This window comes from Mobula birostris, chromosome 4 (assembly GCF_030028105.1).
Source record: "Mobula birostris isolate sMobBir1 chromosome 4, sMobBir1.hap1, whole genome shotgun sequence".
In the NCBI taxonomy this organism is placed as follows: domain Eukaryota; kingdom Metazoa; phylum Chordata; class Chondrichthyes; order Myliobatiformes; family Myliobatidae; genus Mobula; species Mobula birostris.
In genome coordinates this window covers 155946029-155965407 of record NC_092373.1, presented here as the reverse complement: position 1 = coordinate 155965407, position 19379 = coordinate 155946029, and the positions used below count along the sequence as shown (strand labels likewise).

Here is a 19379-nt window from a genome sequence, read left to right as displayed (position 1 = left end):
AAACCTTATCCTTAACAATAGAATCCAACACTTCACCAATGACTGAGGTTAGGCTAACTGGCCTATAATTACCGTTCTTTTGCCTTCCTCTCTTCTTAGAGAGTGACAGTTGCAATTTTCCCATCCTCCAGAACCATGCCAGAATCAAACAATTCTTGAAAGATCATAACCAATCCAGTTGCTATCACTTCAGCAACCTCTTTCAGAACTCTAGGATGTAATCCATCTGGTCCTGGTGACTTATCCTAGTGAGTTTGCCTAGCACTTTTCCTTTTGTAACAGCAATGGCACTCACTCTTGCTCCCTGTCACTCATGGACCACAGACCTGTTAGTGTCTTCCACAGATGCAAAGTACTTATTAAGTTCATCACCATTTCTTTGTTCCCCATTACTACCTCACCAGCATCAACTCTCACCTTCCTTTAACTCTTTATATAATTGAAAAGAACTTTTAGTATCCTGCTTTATATTATTGGCTAGTCCGCCCTCATATTTCATCTTTTCCCTTCTTATGGCTTTTTTAGTTGCTTTTTGTTCAATTTTAAAAACTTCCCAACCATCCAACTTCCCACTCACTTTTGCTACATTATATGCCCTTTCCTTGGCTTTTAAGTAGTTCTTAATTTTCCTTGTCAAGGCTGCCTACTGCTACCATTTGAGAACTTCTTCTGTGGGACATACTTACCCTTCACCTTGTGAACTATTCCCAGAAATTTCAGCCATCTCTACTCTGTGTTCTTCCTCACCAGTATACCCCTCCAATCCACCTGGTCAAGTTTCTCTCTCCTGCCTTTGTAATGCCCTTTATTCCATTGTGATACTGAGATATGTGTCTTATGCTTCTTCCTCTCAAATTGCAGTATGAATTCAATTATATAATGATCACTGGCTCTCAAGGATTCCTTTACCTTAAGCTCCCTAATAAAATCTGGATTATTACACAACACCCACTCTATAATAGGCTTGCCTCAAGTAGGCTCAAGCACAAGCTGCTCTAAAAATCCATTTTGTGGGCATTCAACAAATTCTCACTCTTGCGATCTGACACCAACCTAATTTTCTCAATCCCCTTGCATACTAAAATCTCCCATTACAATTGTGACATTACCCTTATTTCATGCCCTTTCCAGCTCCCTTTGCGATCTCAACCCCATATCTTGGATATTATTTGGAGGCCTGTATATGATTTCAATAATGTTTTTTTTATACCCTTGCAGTTTTTTCACTCCACCCACAAAGATTCAACATTCTCTGACCCTACGTCACCTCTTTCTAAAGATGTAACTCCATCTCTTACCAACAGAGCCACACCACTGCTTATGCCTTCCTGCCTGTCCTTTTGATACAAGGTATATCCTTTGATATTAAGCTCCCAACTGTGACCTTCGTTCAGGTACAACTCAGTGAAGTCCACAGTGTCATGCCAACCAATCTCTAATTGTGCCATGAGTCCATTCACCTTATTTCAAATATTATGTGTATTTAAATATAACACCTTCAATCCTGCATTCTTCGCCCTTTGAATTTTGCCTCTGTGGTCAATTTAAATCTTTGCTCTGTCTGCATTTGTATCCAATTATTTGCCTGCCCTTCGATACATTCCTATTACACCCATTATCTACTTGTAAACTTGCTGGCTGATCCTCAGCTCTATCATACTGGTTCCCATCCCCAAGCCATATTAGTTCAAACCACTCCCACAGCTCTAGCAAAGCTGCCTGCAGGATCTTGGTTGCCCTTGGATTCAAGTGCAGCCCGTCCCTTTTGTACAGGCACAACTGCCCCAGAAGAGGTCCCAATGATCCAGAAATCTGAATCAGCGCCCCCGCTCCAATTTTTAAGCCGGTCATTTATCTCCCACCTCACTTAATTACTATCCTCATTGTCACATGCCACAGGCAGCAAATCTGAGATTACTGCCCACGAAGTCCTGCTTTTCAACTTGCTTCCCAACTTCCTGTATTCTGTTTTCAGGACCTCCTCCCTTTTTCTATCTATGTCCTTGGTACCAATATGTACCATGACTTCTGGCTGCTCATCCTCCCTTTTCAGAATATTGTGGACACGTTCAGAAACATCGCAGGCCCTGGCACCTGGGAGGCAAACTACTATCGGTGTTTCTTTTTCACATCAACAGGATCTGCCCCAACTATAGAGTCCACTATTACTGCTGCCATCCTTTTCCGTTCCCTACCAATCTGAGCCACAGGGAGGCTGGAAGTCTCCTGGAAATTCCACATCTGACACACAGGACAGACACTGGTCCTGCAGACATACCCCTCCATTCTTTCAAAAGTTAAATAAGAAAAGGAAATAAGAAATAAACCTACCTGTTTATCTCACCTCTACCTGTTCTGGCCAAAGCCTGTTGAGCCAAAGCCTTACCATTCTGACTCAGGTCGCTCCGCTAGACGGTATCTCTCTTTTATGGAGACAGGGTTTTTCAAGCTCCGCTAGAGACCTTCACAGGAACGCTTCTACTGTATCTGTGCTGCTGACTGATCCTCTGAAATGATAACAGCAAGGAATTTAAGTTGATCACCCTCTCCACCTCTAATGCAATGGTGAAGACTAGCACATGGACCTCTGGTTTCCTCCTCCTGAAGTTAATAATCACCTCTTTGGTCTTGCTGACATTGTGTGAGAGGTTGTTGCTGTGGCAATACTCAGCCAGATTTTCAATATTCTTCCTAAATGCTGATTTGTCACTTTTTAATCATCTAACTATTGTGCTGTTGTTGGCAATCTAAAATAAGGCACTGGAGCTGTGTTTAGCCTCACAGTCATAAGTATAAAGTGAATAGAGCAGGGGGCTGAGATTGTGGAGGAGATGATGTTGCAATTCAAGCTGGCTGTGATCTGCATGTGAGGGAACTGAGGATCCAATTGCACACAGAGGTATTGAGGCCTACGACTTGAAACTTATTGATTAGTTTTAAGAGGATGATGGCATTGAATACCAAGCAGCAATTAATGAAGGACATCCTGATGTATGTATCTTCATTGTACAGCTGTCCCAGGATTGAGTGACGAGCCAATGAAATTACCTCTGCCTTTGACCTGTTGTGATGGTAGGCAAATTGGAGCAAATCAAGGTCGTTTCTCAGGTAAGAGTTAATATGTTTCCTGACAAAGGACTTTATCACAGTGGATATAAGAGCTACTGAACAATAATCTTTGAGGCAGGTTACCATGTTCTTGTTAGGCACCAGTATAATTGAAGACTGCTTGGAGCAGGTGGGTACCTCAGACTGCTGAACTGAGAGATTAAAGATTTTGATGAACACCCCAGTCAGTTAATCTGCACAGGTCTTTTGTAATCAGCCAGGTTTCACATCTGGGACCAATGCTTTCTGTGGATTCACTCTCCTGAAGGATGCTCTCACATCAGCCTCAGAGACTGAAATCACAGGGCCATCGGTAGCTGTGAGTTCATGAAGATGCCTCCATGTTTTCATAGTCAAAGCAATCATAAACGGCATTGAGCTCATCTGCAAGCAAAGTCTTGTTGTCATCTATGTTGCTTGGTTTCCCTTTGTACGAGGTGATAGCATTGAAATACTGCCATAGCTGTCGAACATCCTTCAACAATTCAAGTTTGGTCCAGAGATAATCAATTGCATGTGAGATAACTTTCTGGAGATCGTACCTATACTTCTTGCATGTAACTTGGTCACCAGACCTGAATGTCACTGACCTGGGCCTCAGCAGATTGCAGATCTCATGATTCATCCACAGCCTCTGGTTAGGAAAGACTGAATGATTTTGTGTTTTTATAAAGTCTGCGACAACAGTGGTGTATTCGTTCAGACACTCTGATGAGTCCTTTAACCTCTACCTGTACACAGGTAGCAGCAGAACAGCGAAGTGATCAGGTTTCCCAACACTTAGTTTAGGAATGGACCAGTAGGCATTCCTAATCGTAGTGTAACAGTGGTCGAGTGTGTTGGGAACCCTGGTGCTGCAGGTAATACATTGATGATAATTTAACCAACTAGAAGCTTTTTCTCTTAATGATCCTGCTTTGAAATGAGAGGCGGGCAGAGGCAAGGATACACTCTTCGACCTGAGGTTATAGCTGAGCAGAAACGAAATGATAGAAAAATAATAGAATACCTTGCAAACTTACCCACGTTCACTAACAGGCACATTCACCAAACACAAAGAGAATAATAAAAAGATTAGATTAGATTACATTATGAGGACACTCAGTCCTTGTTTATTGTCATTTAGAAATGCATGCATTAAAAAATGATACAATGTTCCTCCAGTATGGTATCACAGAAACACAAGACAGACCAAGACTAAAGCTAACAAAACCACATAATTATAACATATAGTTACAACAGTGCAAAGCAATACTGTAATTTGATAAGAGCAGACCATGGGCACGGTAAAAAAAAAAGTTTCAAAGTCCCGATAGCCCCAACATCTCACGCAGACGGTAGAAGGAAGAAACTCTTCCTGCCATGAGCTTCCAGTGCCACAAACTTGCCAATGCAGCACCCTGGAAGCACCCGACCACTCCGACTCTGAGTCCGTCCAAAAACTTCAAGCCTCAGAGCAGCCCTCCAACACCGAGCACCGAGCACTTCGACCCCGGCCCCAGCCGCCAAGGATTCAGGGCCTTCCCCTCCAGAGATTTCAGATCACACAGTAGCAGCGGCAGCGAAGCAGGCATTTCAGAAGTTTCACCAGATGTTCCTCCGTGCTCTCAAGTCTGCCTCCATCAAATCAGAATTGCGCACGGCCTCCTACTTGACAGATTACAGATATTCATCACCAGAGAGGTTGCGCGCGCTGCGTCACACTGCCATCTTCTCCTCCTACCGACTGAGGTATATTTTGAATATTCAAGGTGCAGGTTAACATAAGCTACTGAAAATCTAGGGCTAAAGTTTTGCTAGAAGAAGTCAAAATCGCATACCATTGACTTCCTTCTTCTGTGAATAAGCTCAACTGCTTAATGGGGTAGTCTGGCCAGAAAAGTTTTAAATATTAGATTTGAAAAAACCTGAAGATTTGGAAATTTTCAGGAGCCTGTACATTACGACTTAAGACTACATTGGCTATTGCAGAATTACAAACACAATGTTTACTCTGAGGACATTGGTCCATTTGTGCCTATGTTCTGGGTCACCCAACATCCAGAAGAGCTGGCCCAGACACTTCAGGCTGCAGTTCTCTCTAGTGGAACTTAACTTACCTGGCCTAACTTGTTCATCTTACATTGTCATAGATTACATATCTTTTACCTGATTCTGGGAGGATTTAGAACTTGGGGAACCTTTAATACTCACTGACAAAATGACATTAGACAGGGTCTGTATTGATGTCTTGGATACAATATCTGACAGCCTTTGTCTTATAATCAGTAAGGCTCCCTCACTGATAGCATTTTAAGAAAAAGATTCTGAGCTACATGCTGCAGTCACTGCCTCCTATCTCTGTCTGTGAGTTCAGTCTGCTGTCAGTGACTTGGAGTCACTTGCAGTACATTAGTCACTCATGCCAGGTCGTCAGGTTTGTGGAAAGGGGTGCACGAAGGGAGACACTCTGAAAAGTAATTCTATTCCTCCTTCCCCTGTGTTCACCTCCACTTTCTGGCAGTCATTCCTACTGTACGACTGCAGCTGTCCTGGGGAAAGTCCTCCAAACACAGATTCACTTCCCAGAGGTCAGTGCTACATTGACGCAGGAAGCGTGGATTCTGCGACCTTCCCCTACGGGAAACACACCGGTTCCAGTTAAATAGACAAATCTGCGTGCTAATCATCACAACATTAAATTTAATGCATTTCTGTGCAATCTCACAATTTTTTCAAGATAACTGAGTGGACCTTAGTTCAGAGCTTAAACTTATTATCGAAGTACATATATGTCACCATATACATATGGTATCTCACCATATGAGATTAGTTTTCTTGCTGGCATACTCAATAAATCCAAGAACCATAATATAATCAATGAGAGACAGCACCCAAAAGGGCAGATAACCAGTGTGCAAATGACAACGTACTGTGTAAATATGGAAAGAAAGAAAAAATAAATAATAATAATAAATGAACAATAAATACCAAGAACAGGAGATGAAGAGTCTTTAAAATTGAATCCATAGGTTGTGGGAACAGTTCAATGATGGGGCAGGTGAAGTTGTGTGAAATTATCACCTCTGGTTCAGCAAAATGGTTGAGAGGTAATAACTGTTCCTGAACCTGCTGGTGTGTGTCCTGAGGCTCTCATACCTTCTTCCTGATGGTAGCAGTGAGAAGAGAGCACGTCCTGGGTAGCGGGGGTCCCTAATGATGGACCCTGCTTTTCTGTGACAATGTTCTGTGTGGTACTAAATAGTGAGGAGGTCTTTACCTATGATGGACCACCATATCCACTACTTTTTGTTGGGTTTTCTGTTCAAAAGTATTGGTGTTTACCAGTCAGTATATGAAGTTTGTTGAAATTTTAGATATCATGCTCAATCATTGCCAACTTCTAGGAAATTAGAGGTGCTGCTGTGCTTTCTTCATCATTGAATTTACATGCTGGACCCAGGACAGGTGCTCTGAAATGATAACTCTGAGAAATTTGAAGTTGCTGACCCTCTCCACCTCTGATCCCCTGATGAAACCTGGCTCATGGACTCTGGATTCCTCCTGAATTCAAGTCAAGTCACTTTTATTGTCATTTTGAGCATAACTGCTGGTACAGTACACAGTAAACACAAGACAATGTTTTTCAAGACCATGGTGCTACATGAACAATACAAAAACTACACTGAACTATATAAAACAACACAAAACTACACTAGACTACAGACCTACCCAGGACTGCATAAAGTGCACAAAACAGTGCAGGCATTACAATAAATAATAAACAAGACAATATGCACAGTAGAGGGCAGTAGGTTGGTGTCAGTCCAGGCTCTGGATATTGAGGAGTCTGATAGCTTGGGGGAAGAAACTGTTACATAGTCTGGTCGTGCGAGCCCGAATGCTTCAGTGCCTTTTGCCAGATGGCAGGAGGGAGAAGAGTTTGTATGAGGGGTGCGTGGGGTCCTTCACAATGCTGTTTGCTTTACGGATGCAGTGTGTGGTGTAAATGTCTCTAATGGCGGGAAGAGAGACCCCAATAATCTTCTCAGCTGACCTCACTATCCACTGCAGGGTCTTGCGATCCGAGATGGTGCAATTTCTGAACCAGGCAGTGATGCAGCTGCTCAGGATGCTCTCAATATAACCTCCGTAGAATGTGGTGAGGATGGGGGGGTGGGATATGGACTTTTCTCAGCCTTCACAGAAAGTAGAGACGCTGCTGGGCTTTCTTTGCTATGGAGCTGGTGTTGAGGGACCAGGTGAGATTCTCTGTCAGGTGAACACCAAGAAATGTGGTGCTCTTAACGATCTCTACGGAGGAGTCATTAATGTAGAGTGTCCTCCGTGTCCTCCTGAAGTCAACAGCCATCTCTTTTGTTTTGTTCACATTCAGAGACAGGTTGTTGGCTCTGCAACAGTCCGACAGCTGCTGCACCTCCTCTCTGTATGCTGACTTATCGTTCTTGCTGATGAGACCCACCATGGTCCTGTCATTTGCAAACTTGATGATGTGGTTCGAGCTGTGTGTTGCAGCACAGTCGTGGGTCAGCAGAGTGAACAGCAGTGGACTGAGCACACAGCCCTGGGGGGCCCCCGTGCTCAGTGTGATGGTGTTGGAGATGCTGCTTCCAATCCGGACTGACTGAGGTCTCCCAGTCAGGAAGTCTAGGATCCAGTTGCAGAGGGAGGTGTTCAGGCCCAGTAGGCTCAGCTGCTTGGGACTTGCTGACATTGAGGTATGGATTGTTGTTGTGGCATGACTCAGCTCGATTTTCAATCTCCCTCCTATATGCTGATTTGACAAATCACCATCGATTTGGCCAATGACAGTGGTGTTGTCAGCAAACTTAAAATATAGCATTGGAGCTGTGCTTAGCCACGTAGTCGAAAGTGTAATGCAATTAGAGCAGGGGGCTAAGCACACAGCTTTGTGGTGCACCTGTGCTGAAGGAGATTGTGGGGGAGATGTTTTTGCCAATTTGAACAGATTAGGGTCAGTAAGTGAGGAAAATGAGGATCTAATTGCAGAAGTTATTGAGGCCAAGGCCTTGAAGCTTATTGATTAGTTTTGAAGGTATGATATTATTAAATGCTGAGCTGTAGTTGATAAAGAGCAGCCTAAGCATCTTTGCAGTCTAGATGTTCCAGGGTTGAATGAAGAGCCAATGAATTGGTATCTGCTATGGAGCTGTTGTAATAGTAGGCAAATTGGAGCATATCCAAGTTGTTCCTCAAGCAGGAGTTGATAAGTTTCATCACTAACCTCTCAAGACACTTCATCACTGTGGATATAAGTACTACTGAACGATAGTCATTGAGGCAGGTTACCACTTTCTTCTTTGGCACCGGTATAATTGAAGCCTGCTTGAAGCAGGTGGGTAGCTCAGTCTGCCAAAGTGAGAGGCTATAAATCTCAGTGAGCACTCCAGCCAGTTAATTAGCACAGGACTTTAGTACTCGTTTAGGTACCCCATCAGTGTCAGATGCTTTCCTAGCACTGACATGAAGAATCCTCTCACGTCGGCCTCAGAGACTGGGTCACCGGGGGTTTTGTGAGTTTGTGAAAGTTTTTCTATGCTTCGGTGGTCAAAGCGAGTGTTTTACACAGCATATGTTCAGTCCTGCAGAAGAGCGTGAACTAAATTCTAGTTACCAATGTCAATTATAATGGAAAATGACCACTGTAAATAACTAGTTACTGAAAGCAGGAATGCGGGCTCATGGAATTATAGTCTCAGTTCTTTATTATTCCTTAAATTCATTTCAAATGAAAAGTGGGTTTCTTTGCTTGTTCGACCATTAACTGCACACATTAGGTAAAGTGTCAAATTTTTGACTCATGAATTGATATTATACCATAACAATTTAAGTGTTAAAAATTATGTCTTCTATTAACCTAACAGGATTCAAACTTAATCTTTCCATGGATGTGTGAATATTAATGAAAAGTTTCATTAAAATCCACTGATTTCTCTGTAAGTCAATACAGCCCTTTTTTCCACGACAACCACCCAACTACCCATCTGCACTCAGTCGATTTACTAGTACTTGGTTCAAAGCCTTCTATGCCTCACTAATTCAAATATTTGTCTAAAAGCACAAGAGATGCAGCAGATGCTGGAAATCTTGAGCAATACACACAAAATACTGGAGGAGCTCAGCAGGTCAGGCACCATCTGCGGAGAGAAACGAGCTGTCAATGTTTCAGGTTGGGACTGTTTCTTCCTTCTATAGATTGATAGATTATACTGATTTCAGTATTGTTGAAGAGCCTGGTTGAAATGTGTGTGTGAAAGTCTTTAATGAATGATGGAGCAAAGAGAACAATATGTGCTCTGGTACATCAGTGGAGACCTGTGCACGTCAAATGGGCTCTTGTTCAATGGAAAAAAAAGAGAAAGCGTTATTGAGTCATATGTCACAGAAACAGGCACTTAGGCCTACATGGTCCATGCTGAGCAAAATGCACCATCCAAGCAAGTTCTATTTACATGTGTTAGGCCCATAACCTTCTAAACCTTTCCGGTCAACGTATCCATCCAACTGTCTTTTATAAATTGTTATTGTTTCTGTATCAATTACATCTTCTGGCAGATTGTTATGTATACCGTACATACTGCCCTTAGAATAAGAAAAAGGTTGGCCCTCAAGTTCCTATTAAATCTTTGCGCCCCCCCCACCCTTACTTTAAATCTATTCCTTCATTCCTCAACTCTTGAGTAAAATACTGAATGCATTCATTCTTTCTGTGTTCCACATAGTTTTATATGCATATGCAGATCTAAAGATTATGACTTTTGTAAGATAGTTAGTTTGGAAACCAGACATGGTAACAGATATTCATTGAACACTGAAAAATAATCACATTACAACATATTTTGAACTTTCACAAACTGTATATATTTTACATTTGAGATTTAAATTTATCAAACAAGATATAAAAATATTTTATGCAATCTCATTGGTGCATTATGCTTTCTTAGCTTTCTTGACCCTCAAAGAAAAAGTCAAATTTGAAAAACCTGCAAAAGGATAAGCAAAATGGCGATATGGTTAGTAGAAATTATGTAGACAATTTATTTGTATTCAGCACTAATCTCATTTTCTATCACTCTAAAGTGGAAACAAAAAGAGGAGTAAAGATATTTTTCCTTTGTATCAATTGTTCATAATATTGTCACAAAATAAAACCCATGAGCACGCTTAGTCTGAAACTAATGACTTATTCTAATTAGGATTTGATTTAGTAAACCTATTAAAGAGGGACATTAGGATTCATCCTCAGTGTTAAGTAACAAATAGCACAATACAAAATGGCCAAGCATAGGAGCTTGAAAATGCAAACATGAGGAAATCTGCAGATGCTGGAATTTCAAGCAACACACAAGCATAGGAGCTTAATGGCTTGGGAGGTGGGAGGCAAGTGCAAAAAAATGATCAAAATACCCATGTCTGTATTGCAAACTAGTTATGCAAATATACCTGCATCACTGTCAGACTACTTTAAACACTGCTTCACTATCATAGAAGTTAGATGGTTCACTCGTTTAAATATAGGTTCCAAAGTAATAATGACCTTGAATTAAGTAATTTAAAGTCCATCCAAATTTGCTACAGCTGACCTTTTAAAATTTAAGAAGTTACGTTTTTTCTTCCTTGATGGAAGGTCTGAGGAACAAGGATCTTCCTTCTTGATCCGGAACACAAATACTTTCTCCCCTGTATCCGCCATCTTTAACATTTGTCCTGCTCTTTCATTAATTAGTTCAGGATCGTCATCAGGGCGGATTTCAGAAGAACCATGGCTTTGAGAAAAAGACACCTGTTTCAAGAGCTGCAAACGCTTTTTCTTCAATATGCTGCAAATAAATTTCACAAAAGAAGACTTGTATAAGAACTATTAATCAAATAGAAATTGTACATTGTAAAATGCAAGCTTTGGGTCAAGGATACTGACTATGTGAGCTTGGTCCAAGTAACATTGGAAGTTAGTTGGACTAGGTTTGTAACATAGACAAGATTCAGAAGGAGCAAAAAAAAAAAAAAAGCCCATTCAGGAACTGGGGAGATGGGAGATGATGGTGGTAGTTCACCTGGATGCAATTTACTGCCTTGTAAGTTGCTGGTGGGAGGACTGGAGATCAGGGGCTTAATCAGTTGTCAGGGGTTTGGGTTCAGGGCCCAAGTGATACGTTGGGGAATCAGGTGGGCTGTTTGGCAGGATTGATGGGTGAGCAAGACTGAACAATGGGGGTGCAAATAGGGACTCAGTCTGCCCAGAAATGGCCATCTCCTGGACAACGTCTGCTAACTCCTGAGTAAAGTTCCATGAGGAACAGAGCTTTGGGAATGATACCATTAGACACAGAAAATACGAGCAGATGTGGAAGCCCTCTACATGCCAGACTGTGGAATAAACCAACCCAGGTCTGATTGGCTGACATGACTAGTGATATCCCGCAGAGGTGCGTGCTGGGTTCACTACTTTCACATTATATGTTTATGATCTGAATCAGTGAATTGAGGGCTTTATGGTCAAGTTTACAGATGATAAGAAGATAGGTGGAGGGGCAGGTAGTGTCGAGGAAGCCGTGAGCGGGGATCAGCTTCTTCCCTTCTGCCATCAGATTTTAAAATGGACTATGAGCTCATGTAAACTACCTCGCTATTTTTCACTGCTCTCCTTTTGCACTAATTATTTATATATATATATTTAAAACACACATAATTATTGCACCAATTATATATATATATTCATATATACTGTATCTATATGAATATTCTTATTCATGCAAAATAAGAATATTTTATTGTAATTTAGTTTTTTATTATGTTTTTCAATGTACTGCTGCTGTAAAACAACAAATTTCATTACATATCCCAGTGTTATTAATCCTGATTCTGAGTTTCCAGAAGGCCTTGAACAGATTAAGAGAATGGGCAAACAAGTGGCAGATGGAATACTGTGTAGGGGAGTATATGGTCATACACTTTGGTAGAAGATACTATTTTCTAAATGAGGAGCAAATTCAGAAATCAGAGATAGAAAGAGACTTGATAGTCCTAGTGCAGGATTCCCTAAAGGTTTACTTACAGGTTGAGTCAGTGGTAAGGAAGACAAAAGCAATGTTAGCATTTATTTTGAGAGGAGTGGAATACATGATCAAGGATGTGATGCTGAGGCTTTATGATACATTGGTCAGTCCACACTTAAAATATTGTGAGCAGTTTTGGGCTCCTTATCTAAGAAAAGGTGTGCTGGCATTGAAGTGGGTCTAGAGGAGGATTCTGAGAATAATCCCAGGAAGGAAAAGCTTAATGTATGAGGAGCATTGATTGGCTGTGGACTTGTAGAATGAGATGGGTTTTCATTCAAGTCTGCTAAATACTGAAAGGTCTAGATAGAGTGGACATAATGTTTACAACAATGGGAGTGTCTTGGACCAGAGGGCACAGCTCAGACCAGTAGGATGTCCCTTTAGAATAGAGATGAGGATGTACTTCTTTAGCCAGTGGGTGGTGAATCGGTATAATTCATTGCCACGGACAGCTGTGGATGTCAAGAATAAGGTACATGTAATGTGGAGGTTGGTAAGTTCTTGATTAGTAAAGGTATCAAAGGTTACAGGGAGAAGGCAGGAGAATGGTGTTGAGAATGAAAATGAATCACCCATGATCTAATGGCAGATCAGACTTGATGGGTTGACTAGCCTAATTCTGCTCCTAAGTCTTATCATCTGAAGTCACTACAGCATTTTACTCTGGGAAAAATCAATTTTTCAAATCCATAGTGTTTAAGTAAACAATACCATCTAACAAATAATACAAATATATTTTTTAAACTCCTGTAACACACAGCAGCTGGTCAAACATGGATCATTGGATCATTATGCATAACATCTTCCAGTTATTTACTCAGTCTTACTTGGCTGCACTAAATACAACACTGGAAATAATAACAAAAGGCTCTTGCTTCATATATATTTCAGGACAACAGTGCAAGTCCATTGAAGTTATACAAGTATTTGTGAAGTTGCAAAATATCCCAAGGCAAATGACAAGAGCATTGTCAAAACAAAATTTAACACTGGGCCTCAATGGAAATTTTATGACAAATAATCAAAGATATCATATAGAGGTAGATTTTAATTCAAAATCTTAAAAAAAAGAGAGTTTGAGAAGTTCAGAGAAATCCAGAGTTTAATGCTTTGGTCACTGAAGACAAAGCTACCAATATTGGATTGATTAAATTCAAAGATGATCAATAGGGTAGAACAGGAGATAAACGATATCTAGAAGATCTCAGACAAATTGATAAATGCTGATGGTTAAGCCATTGAAGGGAAATGACAACATGGTTCCGAATTTTAAATTGCAGGATGTGACCAGACCTAAATGGGAGCTAATTCAGGTCATTAAGCCGAGGGGTGATGGATGAAAAGGACTCAGTGCTGGTTAAGCATGGCTGTTTGGGATACCCTGTTTGGCCACTTTCATATTGAGAGAACTGTTTGGGGATTGCTGCTCGGCACTGCTGTTAGGCTTATGTCAAGTTTACAAAGGGCATCATAAGGCAGCGTTGCTGGGAGACAATGACTTATTCAAGAATATTGGAGGGATTGCAGAAGTTTGGCGCTATGTTTTTTTCTGCTCAAGAATGGCATGGCAGGAGCTGAAATGAGAAAGAAGGGACAATACTTGAAGACATATATAATCGTGTCAGGATTAAACTGTAATGCTTTTAATGGGCTATACACTCACTTTCCTTGTTACAAAATTATCACTTATAACAGTGTTTTAATATAAATCAGTGCATTTGGTATGGAAAAAAAATTTCAAATGTCTCAGCTCTCTTCATCGCTTGTCCCTTCAGTGTCAAGGCAAAATGTTCAGATTTATTCCAACGGTACTTTCCTGACATTTGCACCTTTTTCTTCACTGTTACATCTCTTTTTTTATTTCACTGATCAACCCTGAATGGTTTACAGGTAGAAGGTACATAATGCATTAGCCTGCAACCTTCTGTGATTGCAAGATCAATGGATATTTCTTAATTCTCTGTTTCTTTCATGTTCACTTTCCAACCTCTCTAAAACACTTCCACCACCCAGGGAAGGTTTTCACTAGATTTTAATTAAAATTAGTACAAGAAAGAAATCTTTCTGGCCTTCCCTTTCACATCCAAGTGTTGGAACAAATCATAGCTTCTCCTTCAATGTTCACAGTGCCAATAAACACAAGGTGAATAAAACCTTACAATGTATACATGTTAAAGCTAAAGTAAGTGGTGGTCTTTAAGTATACTTATTGGACATTGTAGTCAATTACATAGTTGAGCTGACCAATAAATTTCCTTAATGTAAGTAATTAACTTTGCAAAATAATTAAATGGAATTCATATTTCATTTCTTACTGCATGGTTTTGTTTTAAAAACCTCCACACAGAAACCAAGCAAGTAGATATGACCTAGTAAAGGTAATTACCTTCCTGTCCTGCCGTAGGGAACATTCATGTTCCCCAGGTTTTCACCAATGAGCTTGCTCCTCAGGTTTAGCTCTAATGATTCCCAAAGTTTCCTGTAGATGGATCAGTAATTAAATTAGACAAATCAAATAGGAATATTATTCCAAAATCATCCATCTTGGCTACCATTTTTTTACTCTTAAGTGGAAGTTGTAAATTTGCAGAACTTAAAAAAAATATTAAAAGTTAGAACTTTTGGGTACATGTGGGCCTTGGGAGTGATGCAGTATAAAATCTGTGGAAACATTTTGGAAAATTACATTTAGCCAGCTGGCATGATAGTAAAGTGAGCCAGAACAGGAAAACTTAATGATATTAGAGCAACAAATAACCTGCTGGAGGAATTTAACAGCTTGAGCAGCATCTGTGGGGGAGCTACTGAATTTTTCCAGCAGATTGTGTGTCGCTCCAGATTCCATCATCTGCTGTCTCCAGTGTCTCCAATTTAAAGATATTTATGAGATATTAAGATACACTAAGTTGGAGATGGTAAAGACTGCATCCTAGGCATATCTCCAGTTCGTTGGATGCTGGATCCTACTCATGCTTTCTCCTTTCATTTCCACCTGGCCGCTGCCTTCTCTTCAGCAATTCACTTGTTCTCTGATTACAGCAACATCTGCAGCTTCTTGTGTCTCCACTCTTCTCAGTGTGTGTCCTTTCCTTCGTGTTAGTTGAAATTTACGTTTAAGAATTTTTGGTTTCCATTTCAGCAGATTATTCTAACCCTATTTCTTTCCTTCATTTGGTCTTTCTTTTAATCACTGCTGATTTGTGAGTTCTTACAGATGTAGTGAACAAAACAGCTGTGAATAGTCCACTTAGAATAATTTCTGAAACAAGTTTCATGCTGAACAATAAAGGATGTTGAGAAAAATGGATTTGTATTGGAGTGCACAGGAAAAATAAGTAAGGTGAATAAGCAAAGTAATTCATCTAGATATACAAGGGGTGATTGATAAGTTTGTGGCCTTAGGTAGAAGGAGTTAATTTTAGAAAAACTAGCACACTTATTTTTCAACACAGTCCCCTCCTGCATGTACACACTTAGTCCAGCGGTCGTGGAGCATACAGATCCCTTCTTTGTAGAAGTGATCCACAGCAGGGGTGATTGATAGGTTTGTGGCCTAAGGTAGAAGGAGATGAGTTATTAACTTCAAATTTTCTGCATTATCACTCAAAGAGATGAACTGCACGTGCATGTAACGAGAGCGTCTTGGACCTCCAGGTAGTCTACAGCAGGGGTGATTAATAAGTTTGTGGCCTTAGGTAGAAGGAGATGAGTTATACAGCTCTTGTTACATGCACGTGCAGTTCAACTCTTCGATTGATTATGCAGAAAGTTTGAAGTTAATAACTCATCTCCTTCTACCTTAGGCCACGAACTTATCAATCACTCCTGCTGTGAACCACTTTCTGGAGGTCCAAGACAGCGACGTCTACAAAGAAGGGATCTGTATGCTCCACGACTGCTGGACTAAGTGTGTAAGTGTAGGAAAAATAAATGTGCTAGGTTTTCTAAAACTGACTCCTTCCACCTTAGGCCACAAACTTACCAATCACCCCTCATGTAATAAATTCCTTCAAAATACATTAAACAGATACATATAGCCATTTCAATAATATTTCAACAAATCAAACATAAAATATCACACTTATTCATTGACTCTAAATGAAGTTTCCTACTCACTGGTTACAAATAAAAAAAAAATCAGGTGGGATTATGGTCTTGTAAACAACAAGATGTGTAAAATGAATAGCTAAACCTTAAATAGTAGTTGCCTAGATACAGTATTAAAGTCAGAACTGACTGTAATAGGTACAGATTGGGATCTTGCAAAACAACCCTTAGGACCAGCAGTCTGATGGATGCATCTGAACTTACTTGGCTGCCTTCAGAAGCTCAGTGGTTGTTAGGTTGACAGCTCAAGCTGGTTAGATCGAAGTTGACAAGCTGCATAGCTCAGACTTAGCAGCATCTTATTTTCTATCATTGAGTTCCTGAAATAATATGATCATGTCAAGATGAAGGGCAAGTTGAAATGCTGCTTTCAAATCCCAGGTACTGAGTAGGGTGGCTGCACACTTTCCTCTTTCAGAAGGAGAAACAAGCTGCTTTTAGATCACTTGACATTCTATTAAAGTCAATACGAACAATTCACTTTTCTCAGGCACTTTTCCCAGTTTATGGAGTTCACGTTATTGTACTTTGCTGTTCAATCAACGCTTCCCCCCCCCCCAATCAAATCCATCTTATGATGGGGAGGTCAGCTTCTCATCAAAAAGGCCTTACCTCTTTCTCTTCTCATCCATTTTATCCTTGTTCATCCCACTGCTAACATTTCCCTCAGGATAGATCCTATTTACAAACAGAACTAATTCTTCCTGGATGGCATTGGGAAGAAGCAGATTTAGCACGGCTTGACAGACACCCACTGGTATACCCAGTTGCTGTATTAGATAAGCAGCCAGCTTCATCTCCTGTAATAAAGGAAACATAGCTGAAACAAAATTGTTGCTCAGTTAACTACAAACAGTTCATGAATACAAATCCCATATAAAAAGCTCCCAAACTGTGGAAATCTGCTGATACTTAAAATGTGGATGTAATCATACTGTTTTCAAAAAAGATAAGCGTGTTTACTACAAAATACAAAGAACCACTTTTATGACAAATTTTTGAATGTTTGCAGATCACAAAAATATAAATAATTTATTTGAATCTTTTATTGACTGCATTCCAACAATAAACTCATTAATTTCAAACCAATAAGGTAAATTGGTGTACAATGGCCAAATTCTGCCACTAAAATAATCATCTTCGGGTGACCAAGTGAGGGGCAGGTAATGCAGAAATACAGCTTGTCCAAATGTAGCTACTCTACCTTGGCTTTCTGACGACGGCACCTCCTTGCCTCCCTGACCACTACACTGCAGTGAGTTTCGTGAAACTGATACATATCCACAACAGCTGATTGAAACAAAGGTTAAGTCTCGTCATTTCAAGTTCAACCTTACCTTTAATAACATGGTGTGTGTTAACCTGCCTGATGGTTGGAAAGGGAGACTCTTATTCCTTCAAGTATTATAGATATTAACATTTAAACTTACAAACTATTTTTCTCTGTCTCAGTTTTCTCTCTCATTTCACTCTTTATCTCTTTTATTTTCCTTTCTATGCCTGATTTTACATTAAATTCACCCACACTAACATTATCTTCTCAAGCCTTCCACAAACTGATTGCTCAAGGATACAGTCACTGCAGCCACTCATTCCAGTTTCAGAAATCTGCTTTCTCTCACTGTGACATCATCAGTTCACACTTGCATCAGCTTCCAGTGCCAAAGTTAATAATAATTCAAATTCTGTAGGAAATCTGACTGAAGACAAGCATCATTCCCTTACTCCAGTGGAGTCTAAGATTATAAGAGTCATAGGGTTGACAGCCTACACCTTTTTCCCCAAAGGCCAATGACAAATCCAGAGGAAGTCCTTTTAAAGGATGGGAGGTAAGTTTAGGGGAGATGTCAGAGGTAAGTTTTTTTTTACTCAGAGAGTTATAATTGCCTGGAATGCACTGCTAAAGGTGGTAGTAGAGAATGATGCATTAGGGACATTTAAGAGATTCTTAGATTGGTACATGGATGAAAGAAAAAGAGAGGGAAGGGGTTGATTGATTGTGGAGTAGGTTAAAAGGTTAGCACAACATTGGGGCTTGAAGAGCCTGTATTGTGCATTACTATTCTACGTTCAAGCAAAATCAGGCTGAAGTGACAATTATAATATCAATGGACAAAACATAGCCTCTTGGTATGTTGCAGGCCCATAAAAGACCACTATTTCTCTCGTAAAACAATAATTCAGACACCAGTTCATGTACAATGGCATACTTCCTATTTACTCACATCGTCAACTGATTTTTTTTTGTGATACTATTAGTCATGGAAACAAATTGCCCAGTTTCTTGTAAACAAGTCTGCTCAAAACCAGTCCAAGTCTCAGTTTGCTTATTTAAAGAGACTCATTTGCATTTTTAAACTTGACAGATATGCTTCTGTGAGGAGCTGGATGCATACCTTTCCCAGGAGGAACTGACTAGTCATCTCAGCACAGCACCTGGACTACAGTCCAAGGTCTGAAAATAACAATAGTCTCGCCAAAATGAATCTTGTACTTGAACTGGGTACAAAATATAACGGGTCTAATGCCAGTTTTGGTATTTTATTTCCCAGAACTCTCATGGCATAGGGACTTTGTACAGGATAATCTACATTCAAACACACTAACTAATCCAGCTCTAGCTGTGAAACCTCGTTTCAGCTTTGAGCCCTGTGTTTTTTCAGGTCTAATTAGATCCAATGGATCAACCTAGCAAAACCCAGTGGGCCAGCCTGTGCTGTCCTGTTCCATCATTCTCTGAACCAACATAAACCTTTAATCACAAACAAGAGGAATCTGCAGATGCTGGAAATCTAAGCAGCACACACAAAATGCTGGAGGAACTCAGCAGGCCAGGCAGCATCTATGGAAAAGAGAACAGATGACACTTCAGGCTGAGACCCTTCAGCAACCCAACAGCTGAAGGGTCTTGGCCCGAAATGTCAATTGTACTCTTTTCCATAGATGCTGCCTGGCTTGCTGAGTTCCTCCAGCATTTTGTGTTTGTTGTATAAACCTTTAGTATCAACTGAAGCCAACACCACCACCCCCCCCCACCCCAGTACAAGTGGGTGGCTAAACATTTATGTTATACAGGTGTCCCCT

General features: G+C 40.4%; 1 protein-coding gene across 8 annotated transcripts in view; it reads right to left on the bottom strand.

Moving 5' to 3' along the window:
* Positions 1 to 19379, bottom strand: part of LOC140196681 (limbin-like) — a 239638-nt gene that overhangs the window by 11747 nt on the left and 208512 nt on the right. For 4 of the 8 annotated variants that reach the window (XM_072256298.1, XM_072256292.1, XM_072256299.1 and 1 more), the window contains exons 20-22: positions 16908 to 17095; positions 14575 to 14667; positions 10713 to 10949 (exon numbers count right to left, since the gene is read on the bottom strand). In XM_072256298.1, coding sequence (XP_072112399.1) covers positions 10713 to 10949; positions 14575 to 14667; positions 16908 to 17095 — 518 coding nt within the window. Of the gene's footprint in view, positions 1 to 2331; positions 2508 to 4673; positions 4756 to 8829; positions 10950 to 14574; positions 14668 to 16907; positions 17096 to 19379 lie in introns of those variants that run through there. The other 4 variants (XR_011885776.1, XM_072256296.1, XM_072256294.1 and 1 more) reach the window with 4 other exon arrangements.